The sequence below is a fragment of the Dromaius novaehollandiae genome, chromosome W, assembly GCF_036370855.1.
Source record: "Dromaius novaehollandiae isolate bDroNov1 chromosome W, bDroNov1.hap1, whole genome shotgun sequence".
In the NCBI taxonomy this organism is placed as follows: domain Eukaryota; kingdom Metazoa; phylum Chordata; class Aves; order Casuariiformes; family Dromaiidae; genus Dromaius; species Dromaius novaehollandiae.
The window spans coordinates 18,831,550-18,846,034 of record NC_088130.1 but is presented as its reverse complement, the minus strand read 5'-3'; the positions used below and the strand labels follow the sequence as shown (position 1 = coordinate 18,846,034).

General features: G+C 35.6%; 1 protein-coding gene across 1 annotated transcript in view; it reads left to right on the top strand.

The window, feature by feature from the left end:
• LOC112978813 (contactin-associated protein-like 4) overlaps window positions 1-14,485 on the top strand; it is a 224,776-nt gene that overhangs the window by 154,783 nt on the left and 55,508 nt on the right. The window contains exons 8-10 of the mRNA XM_026092542.2: window positions 211-472; window positions 7,420-7,569; window positions 11,839-12,010. Of these exons, the coding sequence (XP_025948327.2) occupies window positions 211-472; window positions 7,420-7,569; window positions 11,839-12,010 (584 nt within the window). The remainder of the gene's footprint in view (window positions 1-210; window positions 473-7,419; window positions 7,570-11,838; window positions 12,011-14,485) is intronic.

The following is a 14,485-nucleotide window of genomic DNA, read 5'->3' as shown; positions in this document are numbered from 1 at the left end:
GTCTGTTCCAGTGAAACAATTTGGTAAACATTTCTCGGAATTATACATTCTTACGTATTCATACTTGATTCTTAGATTAACACAGCCAGGTATTATAAATATTAGATTCTATTCATAATGTTTTCAAACTGTGTGGTTTCTATACAAAAGTTCCCATGACTGTTTCTCTCTAAATGTTCTTAATGCTGTACTTGTTTCATTTTTTCCTAGGGCAACATGTCCTTCTCATGTTTAGAGCCACCAGTGGTTCCTGTTACATTTCTGAGCTCCAGTAGTTACCTGGCATTGCCTGGCACTCCAGGGCAAGAGGAAGTATCCATCAGTTTCCAGTTTCGCACCTGGAACAAAGAGGGACTTCTGTTATCTACTAAACTACACCAGGCTTCAGGTGGTCTTCTCCTATATCTGAGTGATGGGAAAGTTAAAATGAGTCTTTATAAACCAGGAAAAGCACTGAGTGACATCACTGCAGGTAACAGAAATGGAGAGGGAAGAAAAAGATTGCTATGCAGGAAAAAATAACTCATGTTGGTTAGTACTTACATCAGTGACTTGGTTCTATGACTAGTGTGTGTGTATACCTGATCTTTACTGATACGAATTTTAATCCCATGTTTCCAAAACAGTTCTTTCCTTTCTGTCAAACATGCATATATGTGTCTCTTCCTGTGATTATCTGATCAAAAATTACTTGTAAGAATATAGGTTGCAGAGTAGGGTTCTTAGTTTGCATATGTAAAGTTCATGTGCATAATCGGAGCATTTTGAGACATCTAAGCAGCTTTTTTGTTTGTGAAATTCAAAAAGTTAATTTCTTGCTCTGCCAAGCAGAGGTGTTAAGATGTTGCCATTTGTCGGTGTTTTCACAAGGGATCAAGTAACTCATTTGTATATAACGTTATACATTATTATATATATTGTGTTATGTTCTTTCCTAGAGGTCTCAATTAAAGAGCTTTCTATTAAATGTGGGCAGAGAATGCCAAATATTAGACTGTGTGCCAAAAAACTGAGGAAAGCTTGACTTCGTGTTAAGGAAAGATGCATGGTAACGACAAGAAGAAATAGAAAATTGAGGAGACTGAATGACTGAGAGCTAAAGGGTCACTTTTGTAGTTAATCAGTGAATTGAGACTAGATCATTTGCACTTGGTAGTGTGCATTGATTTCCAGGGAGCCCCAGGGCTGGAGCAGAGGTTTCCAGACAGCATGCGCTTTAGTCTTCTTTTAAGCCACCCCTTGTTTGAAAATGAGCATATAAGGACAAGAGAAGGAAGAAAATGTAGTAAGATACAGTCATGTTAGAGAATGTCTGATGAGGATCTTAAGAAGCACTCCCAACTTCCTCTGTCTTATTTTCACCTAGCTTGGGAGCAAGGGCACTGCCTGTTTCCCCAAGGGGCTCCTCGGTGTTTCTGTGTGCTGTTATCGTTTGATTTGAGGCTGCTGGTGCAGCCGGGAATCTCTTTGTTTCATTCAAAGTGAGACAAGGACGATGTTAACTGACAAATACTCCATCTTCCACGACTTTTTCAAAAATGGTGAGAGGCAGTAACATCACCGTGTGGTAACACCAGTGCCTTCGCCTGGCAGTGCTTTGTCAGCGGTGTACTATGCTCTGGCGCTCCGTGCTTCAGAACTGGCTCAGAGTTTCCCGTTTGTTAGGTAAACAAATTGAATTTTACCGCTCTGTTATAGAAGGGTAAAATGGTAATGAGAGATGAGTTCCCGATGGGAAAGATGGAGTTAGAGAGATGGGAGGGATACATGGGATTTCACAGATTGTATAAAGATGAGGAAACAGGACTGAGATTGGAGCGGGTACTGCATGGATCAGAGCCCAGTAGCCGAGGGAATATGCCATAGAAGCGATGGGTAACTTGGCTGCCAAAACACAATGACGATCATCCAAAAAGTAAGTCGATCCTAGATTTATTTTAGATTTGATAAAAACACACATTTCATGTTTTGTGTTCATAAAGGAAGAATATTACTAGTGGAAAAGAAACCAAGTTAGTTGTGGTAATATGGACATGTGAACTGAATTAAAAGGTGAATAACGAGCTGGAAAAATGCAGTTTACAATTGTACTCAGCAAACCATTTAAAGGATTAGGATGCATAATGATTTGATCTCTTGTAAAGGGTATATTCATTGGAAGGACAGGAACCAAAGCATGGGAGTTTTCAAGTAAGAATATAAAGAGAGCAGAATTACACTGCTTAAAGCTAGTTCTTCTTGAGCAATAACCAATGCCGTAAGTAACCAGAGCAGTTCCTGTGGTACAAATCAAAACCTTAACCCTCTTGGACCCCTCAGAATTCAAAAGGCTATGTAAAAGAGGGAGAAAATCTCAGAAAAAAACGATTCTTGGTGCAAACACAGAATAGGAATCACTTCTGATCTAAAACACTCACAAATCATGTGTTTGGCAGTGTAAGGCAGGCAAAGAGAGGAAAGCAGAGCCAAGCAGAGCAAAGAAACAGCCATGGGATTTGGAGACAGGGCCTAAATCTTTGTTCTGTGCTTTAGCAATGCCACCTTTGTTTCTTTTAGATTAATTCCGTGTTTCACTGACACAAAATGCAAATTCCTGTGAGGGAATAAAAAAAGAAAAAAGTTAAACATAACTCCAGAGCTCATTACCTCTATACAGGTGTGTAATGATTAAATGTAAAATTTTAAACAGTTGATTATTTTAATTTGGGAAAGGATTGTGAGCCAGTAATGATCATGGATAATGTTGAAATTTACATAAGTACTTTGATCCTGTTTCTGTGGATGACAGTAGGATCAGCCCCAGAATTTGTTATAATCTAAAATAACTGATGCACAACTGATGCACAAAGAATACCATTTTAATGACAAGAGGTTTCCCCAGGCACGCCATGTGAAAATGTCAATTCCTTAGTAAGAATGTCAGTGATATGTAGTTAACAGTGATGTATTTGGCTTTTTAGGAGCTATTTCAATTGCAGTTCAATTAGATGATATATGTAAAAGAAATTGCTGCCATGCTGTGTCAATTCAACAGACCAGCTGAAGTGGTGGCACTTTTGCACATAAGGCGAATTATTCAACTTCAAACTTGCAATCCAATACATAACATATTAGCTGAAACACCTCAAAATAAATCTCAAAATTCTATGCTGAAACAGAATTTAACATTCCTATGTTACATTAAGCTTACTGTTCATAAGGTCTAACAGGTGGAATAGTGTTTGTCCTTGTGAAGACAGAAACTACTGTAAAAACACCTTATTCTCTTCTGAGAAAGAAGTTATCTAGCAAAACCATACAGTGAACTTTTTCCTGAGCTTTTGAAGTGTTTATTGTTGCTACATTCACTGAAGCGAATAAAGTCTGCATTTGAAGATTGAGTAATTAAATTATGGATGGTTGGACAGGTTTGTTCCTCTACAGGCAAAGACTTATGACCTGGCTTTCACACACACACAAAATTTGGTAATTAAATCAGAGCATATTTCTTTGTGCACAGTTCTTAGAATTCATTACCATCAGTTTTTTAAAGATTTCTTCAGCCATATAAAAATGAGGAGAATGGTATATTAATTCATGAGTGATTAAGCTATAATAAGCTGTATCCTTCTTTTACAGAAGGGTTGCTTAATATCGTTCCTTTGTAGCCTCTTTTACAAGTTGGTCATAAAATATTCACAAAGAAATAACAGATTAAAAAAAGAAATGAACACAAAGTTAATTTGTGTTGAATGATGAGTCCAAATTGAATTACAATATGTATGAATGTTTGAAATATTATTACTCAGTTTCTTCATATGAACCTGTCTTTCTATGCAGCCTCTAATTAAATGATGTTAACAGTCATTGAATTTGGAGCTTATACTTCAGACTAATCTACAAATTATTTCTAAACTACCTAAAAGCTTTCTTATTTCTCATTGATCTCACAATAAGTTATATGCACTGCCTTTTGATATATGCTTTCATAAAGTTATATGCCATTGTTTTGCAAGACCTCACACAGACTTTTTTTTTGATACTTAAATATTAGTTACTTAAATATTAAAATGATGGAAGTACAGGTAATGTGAATAAATGGAAATCCTGTTTAACAGTTACATTAATATGCATTAATAATATAATTGCTATTTTTTTCCTCACGTGTCTCCTGGTAAAGCATTTCTAAAACTCGTGGTAGAGCACCAATTAGCACAATTTTCAGATGAAATGGATATGTTAGCAGTCCCTTCACCTTTATCATGCATATGTAGTGTCATACCATGACTTCACACAAGCAAATATGAATTTAATTACGATTCTTGATGCCACGGCTGCAATCAGCTGTTTTCTTAGGAATGTTTCATGCTACCACAATGGCATTCAACAGTTCCTAGATTTAATGAAAGGGACTTTTGAGAAGTGTTAACTCTTCTTTGATCTAGGTGGATGTTTTGTAGTATCTCTAATCATGCTGGCCTCTGTGAAGAGGAAATAAAATCTCTCTCCCATTGAGTACATCAGTATGATAAGTATAGTAAACAAAACAAGAATTGCAGAAGTCATAGAACCCATTTTCCAGTAACCAAATGATTTTTCTACTTCAGTCAGTCATGCAATCTGCTTCTTTATGGTTGGGCATTCTCTTACCTATCCTGCTGTTCAAATATTGCAATATTTAGAAAATGGTTTCCTTACCAAAGCAAGAAGTTAATGAGGCAGGATGCAACTGGCCTTGCTACAATTGAAATGAAATTACAGACTGCTTTGTCAGATTACCAAAGGAAACCATAGCATATTGCAGAGATGTGACTGAGGAAAATATCAGTCACTTGACTCAACAAATAAAGAGCCTTCTAGCTTAATCTTAGATATGATGTGAAAGAATCTGGAACTTTAGTAAATGGGAAGTGAGGCTAAAAAGAAGGAAGGAGACAGGTAGGTAGGGAAATCCTTTGTGTGAGAATCTTTTTCTTTTATAAAACTGATTAATCTTAAAGATACAATGTTACAAGTGGTGTTATACGCTATGTGCATTTTACTATTTAGTTTCTTATTGAAGGATCATTCTAGGGTGATTACAGTACTGCAAATTGGGAAAGCGCCTTTCTCAGGTTTAATTTGCTGTGCTTTAAATAAAAACCTTATTCATATTCTCTGTTTTAGCATACCTATTACATCTTTGATAAAAGAGTCTATAGTTCACTGAGGTTGAAAGTGGTATAAAAGACCTAAGGATGCTTTATCTGTTTGTGAGTCTTTGTTAGTTTTTGGGTTGAAGTTAGTAAAACCCTTTGATATATTTTAGGAGTTCTAGCTGTAAAATAGTACTAAAAAATAATAGGGGAGATATATAATAACACCTGTGAAGTCTAAAAACTTCAGTATAAAGTGTGACTCATCTATGCCCCTGACACTGCAAGGCAGCAGTAATATTTTTCTAGCGCTTTATCTACTCTGTTTTTTAAATGTCTGTGGAGCTGCAACAGATTACATAATGAAAATATACCTAGAGCTTTAAGGCATTTGCTTGATCCTCAACTCAGTACTATGCCAGCCCTAACATAAAATACGCTAGCCTGAAGGCTACAGTAAATTATATTGACTGCCACCAGTCCAAAGGGACTTATTCAGCAGTTTGAGACCTTGAAAATGTAGGAAAACTGCAGTTGCTCCTTCCACATTGCCTGTAGGGCTATATAAATCCTTTTTACCAAAAGATTACCCTTCTGTGGGTGACCTTTTGGTAGCCAGCTGAAATAGCTTTAATATTATACTATATGTGTGGAATAAGGTTTCCAATTTTTCTTTTAGTAGAAAGTCCATCTCTATAAATATCATTAATAGGGAGGTTTACAGAAGTAGAAAATACACCAATCAGTTAATCCAGAAAATTGGTGTTAGTTGTTCTGCTAATTACTCACCCCGAACGTAGATGTACTGCTCCTGCTTCTGGGTGATCGGACATGGAATATACCCATCCTCAAATACCACTTCTCAAGGAAGATTGCAGCCAAAATAAGTAATTGCCAGCATGCTACCAGCACACCTGTGAACGAGGCCCTGTGTTTCCTGGCATTACATTTGAAAGGGGAATAGTTCCTGAAAGGGCCACATAGAGATCAGATGATCTGCTGGCCATAGTCTTCATGTAATACCACTCAGGTTGGGGATAGAGCAAAATTTTAGTGTTATTAGAGGGTAAGGTTTCTTGATGTGTGTTCCATAATACTGGCTAAAGTAAGGAAACAAGCAATAGAAAGTTTGTATATGTCTTATATTGTATTCAATGTATTAGAGACATTTTCGAAAAGATCGTGTATCTCAGCTTCTAATGCAATTCTAACATTTATCTGATGATTGTATGCTGAGCTTATGTGTTTATTCTCTGGTAGTTATCAAAATATGGATCTGGTTATGCTGAAATTTAGCTATTTGAACCTTCTCATCCTTCTATTTTGGTTTGTTCTTCTGTTTTGAACAAATCCATTAAATGGTAGGATATTTTCCAGATTACAAACAAATTCTAGAGTATATAAATGCATGAAAGTTCAAGAGGGAAAACACAGATCACAAATCAGAGACACTCAGCAGTCAAGAGAAGATGTTACCTAATTCAAAGGTGGTATTCCCAGCTAAAAGAAGCATCCCTGTTCAAACAACACTCAAGAACATGGTTGACTTAAAGCACTTACTTAAAGATAATCATGTTTTTACACGCTGCCCTGAATAAAATGTATTTAAGTGTGTATATATAAGTGCTTTCTGGAATCAGGACTTTAGGTTTATTGCTTTGTGGCACCATACACTTACTCATCAAGAGGTAGCATAAATTGGTGTTAGAGGCTAAACTCTCAGCAAAGAGCTCCAGAATTTACCTATGGATTTCATGTAAACAAACAACTGAAAAAAAAAAAAAATCTTGTGACATTGACATGGCGGTTGCTGAAGCTTTTAGCATTTATAGGATTTTTCTGTTTTACTGGGATGTAATATAATGACTACCTTTCATTTTAAAAGATAAAGAAATCCCTTGTAATAGTGTAGTAAAAATGTGTATTATGTTTAAAATATTGTTTCAGCCATTACCATGATGTCTTAATGATAACCCTCTGAGATTGAGAGGACACTTTTCATAGTCACTACATTAAATGGATGCACTACTGATAATTAGGAGCATTACAACTGCAAGTTTTCCTTATTCACTGACGCACTTTTATTTTTCCTTATCAGAAGGTGAAGAAAATGAATGGATGAATGTTCTATTTTCACTCAAGACATTGTGTCCTTTGTTCATTTTTTCTTTCATTATCACTCTGAGTTGTTACATAGGCTACAGATTGCTGTAGTAGTCTCTTCTTCTTTAAAGTCTATATTGTTGAGCTAGTATAACAAATAATGGATGTACGTATTTCATTCTGTTTTTTATTTTCCTTCTAGGTGCTGTATTAAATAATGGCCAATGGCATTCTGTTTCCTTCTCTGCAAAAAAGAATCGTATCAGTGTAATAGTGGACAATGATGTGACCTTGTCTGCTCATGCCTCCATACATCTGCAAATTTACTCAGGAGATACTTTCTACTTTGGAGGTAAAATATGTTGCTTATTTATGCTGGCAATATCCCACAGTTAAACATAAATTTTCCTGATATATCTAATCAAACGGTCAGCATGATTAGGCTTGCCTCAAGTCTTCTTTGCCCAGCTCAGGTTATTCAGGTACTGCTATGAGTTTTGGGGGTCTGTGTCTCTTCAAAGTTCTGTAATATTGGATAGAATAAATTATCATCCAAATCCTTGGTCACTTTTTAGAACATAGTTTTCTAATATCATGCTATTTTAATAATTAATGATAGTTCTGACTGATAATCAGTCAGTCATATACAGGTTGACAATCTCCCATGCTACACACTCATTTTCTTGCTAGATCAGTGTCTGTGAGAATCTTCCACTGGGCTCACTTAAAGTGCAAGTTTATTTACCCATACAAAAATCCCCTCTAGGTCCATATGTATGCAACGCATAATAAATACTCTTAAAAATTGGCTTTTATCACCATGCCGCCACTTTACTATGTTTGGAGAATATAACTTGTGCCTAAAAGCTAGATTTAGATGCCCCCATTTCTCTAGGAATATGTACATTATTTGTGTCTGAACCCCTTCATAGGCAGGCCATGGAATGTCACCAAGTAACTTTGTCATTAAATGCATATTTTTACCAATAGCATTGTACAAATTGTAAGGAACCTGGATCTGTTGAGAATGGACTGCATAATAGCAATGTTAAACAGTATCTGAATACATTATTCAGCACTAGCCAAATGCTTTGTCTCGTGCAAGCTTAGGAATTCATGACCGAACACTTTATCAACAATTCTGATTCCTGAGAAAAGTGACAAACATGAAAAACCCTAAATCAGTATGGACTGGGTGATTTTCCACAGATCAGTTCCCTTTAAAAAATGGACTGTGAATAAATTGCATGCTCACAAGACAAAATTAAATCTAGGAACAGCTACAAGAGCATCCATGTGACTTCTGAGATGGTTCCAAACTTGGCATCTAGCCTTTTCTACTAAAGATAATGGAACCTTCTGCTCTAGGTGGTAATCAGAGACAGATATGGAATATTGGCTTTGGATAGCGAGAAAACATTTTTTAATTCTTTCTTTCTACATTGATCCTGGTTCCCACATCTCTCATTATGTGATTTACACCAGTGAATATTGCAGTGCTGATGGCACAGGTGCACAGATCAGGGGGAGTGCGGGCAGTTGCAAAAAGCACCATATCCAATTAAGTTATACAGCAGGACATTTCTATTTATCTTTTGGGGGGCAAATTAATGCCAAGAATACTGAAAGTGCTAATTGCATGTCCACTCCTCAGCTTCTCTGAATTAAGCTTCACAGTCAAATCAGCAGCTTGTGCATGTCATACAACTTGGGGAAAAGCAAGTAGAAAGCTTCTGAGTTTAGAAAACTGTTTATTAAAATTTTATGTCATATGCCACTGCCAAAATGCAAACAATGCATTTTGACTTTCTAAGTTTGTTAAAATGCATACTATGTTTCTGTGTGCTGGTTGTTAAAATGTGAATACAAGCAGGAGAGCTGTCCAGGAAGACATAATGGTTATTTTTCTTGTTTTAAGGAGTACAAAGTATGTGAGAAATATGTATGCTTAGCTGAGAAAATGTGTAATTATCATGAAGATTCTTTAGTATATGATGGCAGCACAAGCCCTAGTCATGCTACCATCAAGGACATGCTGCGTCTCTCAGTTCTTGGAATAATAACTCATTGCAACTATAAGGGCAAAAAGATTAGTTAAAAATATAATAAGTATATCAGGCATATGTCATTATTAATGGATTTCTTTCTTTCATTAATGCACAGCCCACAACTATAAGAAACCCCACTTTCATTAATATGAGTGTGTTGCATTTTCTATAATAGAATTAGAAGACACAATGTTTTCAAAGACAGACAATATGAAAAAATCTGAGACAGATTTTTGCAGAGTAACAAGTGTCAAAGATGTCTCAATTTTTATTGGCTTTTTTTTTTTTTAATAGAGACTCTATATTTCATTCAAAAATGAGTGTCATATTTTTCACCACAAATGACAAAAAATTTAATAACATTTTGCTGTAGAATTGTGTAGAGAATATGGTTAAAAACTGTCATTCATCTGTCTAACTGTGTGTGGGACTGAAAGGTTACTGCACTCCTGCTTGGACTTTTGCAAGTCAAGGGATTTGTTTTTCTTAAAGTAGTTAAAGTAGTTAATAAACATTTTTCCTTAGAAACAGTTTGGTTCCTTACCATAAAAAAGACACTGATTTTTTTTTTATTACAGTCTTAGCTCATTTTCTACTTTATATTTCTTGAAAAGCCATGAATACTTCTTATGTTCTTTTTCACTCATTTGAATGGCTATACAAGTTTCCATTGTCATTTCGTTTTCCTGTAGAGTGGATCTCTGGACTGTCTTTACAAAACTTTAGGAAGTGCCATTAGCTCTACAAAATAGAGAAATGTCTTAAAAGCCACTGCTTGCTAATGTTATGAAACAAGAATTTCTTTGAATAATGTGAACTCGAATGCAGCATTAATTTAAGATCAAAGTATTGCCCTTGTGCATCATCCCAGAAGCAATATTACCCTCTAGAAGGAAGCTAAAGAAAAAAAGAAAACATTCAGGCAGATGTTGTCATGTGTAGTGTTCAATTGTCACAGGGAAAAACTGCTGAACTTACATGGTTTAAATCAAATCAGGATCGAAGCTCTTTACTGATTGATTAACGATGTGTAATTAACTTGCAGTGAACAATACAATTCAGATCATTATCAGTAATGCAGCAGATAAACAACAATATTAAATACTTACAAATTGTTAATTATTGAATTATAGAATAATCTAGGTGGGTAGGGACCTCCAGAGGCTGTTTAGTCCAACCCCTTGCTCAAAACAGGTCTGATTAGATCAGGTTGTACAGGGGGCTGTGTCTAGTCAAGTCCTGAACAGCTCTGAGGATGGAGATCCCACAGCTTCTCTGGGCAACCTGTTCCTGTGTGGTGTGGTAACACTCTCATGGTAAAATTTTTTTTCCTAATATCTGATCAGAATTTGCCATTTCCAGCTTGTGTTCTTTGCCTCTTATCATTGTACATCTCTTGAAGGAGCCTGGCTCCATCTTCTCTGTGTCCTCCTATCAGGTGGCTGTATCTCCCCTTTGCTTTCTCTTCTTAAGGCTGAACAGGCCCGGCGCTCCCAGCTTTGTACATCCTGTGCTCCAGCTCCCTGACCATCTTGGTAGCCTCTGTTGGACTTGCTCCAGTATGTCCCTGTCTTTCCTGTGCTGGGGATCCCAGAACTGGGCAAAGCACTCTAGATGTGCTGTGTCTTCCTTGTTTGTGAGTAGCAGGCCCAACAGAGCGTCCCATCTTGTTGGTTCGTCGATAACCTGCATCAAGAAATTGTCTTCAGTACACTCCAGAAATCTCCTGGATAGCTTACTGCCAGCCATACTGCCCTTCCAGCAGATACAAGGGTTGTTAAAGTCACCTTCAGCTACCTAAAGAAGACTTTATTTACCTCCTTCATCAGGAGGTCTGTAGCATATGCATACTACAACATCACCTGTCCCGATCTGTCCTCTGATCCTTACCCTTACTTACTATCATTTGTATTTCAAGTCCACTGAAAGACTAAATGATTTTTTTCCTAGAAAAGGTGACCTGAAAGGACAACATGATTGAACTTGCTTATAGCATTCTGACTATGAACTGGACACTATTACCTGTCTCTATAGCAGCCTTCTCACAGTAGCTTTTTTTCTATCTGGTTTCAGGGGAATTTATTTCTGTGTTATATTCGTACTAAATGTGTGCATTCATATTATTAAAAATGACAGAAATGGTAAGATTATACTGATAAATAAAGATCACTGTATTTAGTAGCTCATTACATATCTTATTTGACATGGTTTGTGACTTAAAGCCCATCCAAATCATGTTCACTTTGTATTGTAAAATAACATTTATGACTAAGATCAGTCAGTCAGTCTGTTTACATATTGATTCCATTCCTTAGTTTTGAACTGCTGTTTGGGTTATCCTTTATCCTAATTTTTAGTGATGGTATTGCATATACTTTTAAAGCAATAAGTTCAAGCAGAAGTTTATCTTTACTGTTCCACCACCATGCCTATTCAGAAGAGCTGCTGGCTAAACCCTTCCTCTCACAAAGTTTACAACACCTGGAAATTATGAACTTCCAGTCTGCTTTTGCGATATATAAACCTTTTCAGAAAAATAGCTTTTTCAACTCCAGGTTTTCTGCTTGTTTCAGGCTGCCCTAATGGTGGAAACAATACTGAATGTAACAGTTCATTCGGTGGTTTTCAAGGATGTATGCGACTCATTTCTATTGGCAACAAAGCTGTGGATATGATCTCAGTTCAGCAAAACGTTTTTGGCAATTTCAGTGACCTGCAGATAGACTTATGTGGCATCATAGACAGGTAAGAAAATCTTATCTATTCATTCATTTATTTCCTTGAATGTTTTGTTTTGAATATTGACTGGGTAACAAAGAACAGAATACTTACGAAATTGCATGCTTTTTCTTTCACAAGTGGTCAAAAGTCTAGAACTATTGCAGTATACTTACCACAGCCATGGAAAGAAAATTTCCATTTACTGATTTACCACTTGCACATAAAATTAGAAAAAACGACGTTAAAATTGTCTGAGGTTTCTGATTCTCTGCAGCTCCTCATCTGGAACAAACTTCCTGTTTCTCCAACTGATTCTACATCTCATTGTAAATCCCCCTTGAAAAGATATGTTCTTCTTTGCCTCTGCCAAAATTGCTAAATTGCTTATGTGTATTAAATGGTTTTGTAATAGGTAGCTTGTCTCATTCTGTGCGCCCTACCATTTGTGAGAAAATGTTCTCCTGTTAGACTGACTTCTACATGTCTGTGGTTGCCCCAAGCTAATGTAATCAGGGTTTTTGCCATTATGCTCCCAATGGTAGAAATCTTCCCTACAGCTGAGGGTAAGCAAACAATTTCTTTATCTTTTCTACTTTCCTTGTGATCTGTATTTTCATGAACACGTTATCGTCTTCTATTTTCTAATTTGTTAGTTCACAATATGTTCTTATAATTGTAAGATGCCAGGAGTGAATGCGGCTTGTTGTTGAACTTCTGATTATCTAATAGTCCACCAAGCTGCTTCCTTCTTCTGGATATCCATGTTTTTCTTCCATATTTTCATTCCTCTCTTGAAAAAGAATTTTTTTTCATTTAAAATTAAGAAAATATAATAGAAAATTAAAGATAAAAAGTAATTGAATTTTTCATTCCTCTTCTGAAAAAAATAATTATCATTTCAGTCCTTGCATCTTTGAATCTTTACTGGAGTCTTCGCATCTCCAATTCCAAATGCTGAAGCACCACCCAAATTCTGGAGTTGTCCATGATTTTTGTAATAGAAACTATGGACCATTAAATGTAATAGCTTTACACATTTAAAACGTATGAACACATATAAAAGGTACTGTTTGCATAGCGATCTGAATCTATATGCAGTAGAAAATAAACTGAAAATAATGAGTGTATTGTTTATATTTATCATATATATATATGGTGATCATATAGAGAGAATATTATTTATCAGATTTAAGGTCCTCATTGGTAGTCATTTAATCATTAATTTAAGCATTCAGGCATAATTTATTAGCCTTTTCTTCTTTAAAATGAAGCAAACAAAAAATCCCTATCATTTTCTTATTTTCTATTTTCTTAGTTCCATAAACTTCCAAATCCTATTCCTATACATAAATTATTATGACTCTTTCCAGTCATTGCTCTTCACACACTCCTTCACTTTAGTCATTTCATTGTATAATATCTGTATAATGCTGCATTGCTCATACCTCTTGGGCATGCAAATAATTGTCTTCATATATTTCTCCTTAATATCCTTTCTCTCAGCTGCTTTATCAATATATATTGGTTTAATAACTACTAATTATACATAAACCATTGACAAAATAACTTTAAAGGACACAATGTCATTTTAAATGCCCTACAAAGTTAGCACATTTAGTCTCTGAGAAGAGAGAACCAGATGAATCTGTCATAATTACATCAAACCCTACCACAGAAACATAAGATTGCATTCCAGAAGTTATTGCCTTTGGTGTCCTGCAAGTCCATTCTACAAAAAAATCCTCCAAAATAAATGGTTTTATCTGTTAAAAAAATTAAAAAAAGACACTGGTTCTGGGGAAGTTTTTGAACATTTTTTCTTTTTTTTTAACTAAACACTGAAGAAAAAAAAATAATGAAAATTACAGCAATGAGTTGTTCTTTTCAAAATATCTTTTTCCATAGTCTGAAACTATGATAAACAGTGCACAGAAAATGTCTTTAGTAGATAGCCGGCATCTGAAGTTCTTCATTTTTTCTTCTTTGACAAGAGTATATTTGTGTTCTGGTCCAGTGTTCTCTGTTGAATATTAGCTTTTGATTATTAGCAGTCTTCTGCTTTGAAGTTATGCGCCTTTTGCAGACGTCAAAGACTTAAAAGTGTATTACCAAGTAATATGTAGTAAATGCTTGACCCACGGCTTTTTATTTTAAGCAGACATGGTGATGCATGCAGAAATTAGCTTTTACACCAGAAGTATTAAAAATTTTTGTCAGAAACTTAGCTTCTTCAGAGAAATCGCTGTTTTAAATGTTGCTTTGGATGGGATTGCTGCGAGTTGTGTAATTTGTATAGCTTCACTTTGAGTTAATTAGTGGCTACTTTCTTTTATACAATCTGAAACGGAGGATACAAAATTTATTGTTAAAAGATTTAAATTATGCTCTAAGTTGTTTTCAATTCTATTAAAGTTGGCTCAAGCATCATCAGTTTCATCTAATCTTTTCATCTGGTGAATACTGTTCGGAAGATGAATTGAAATGGACAGGGAGTCAATA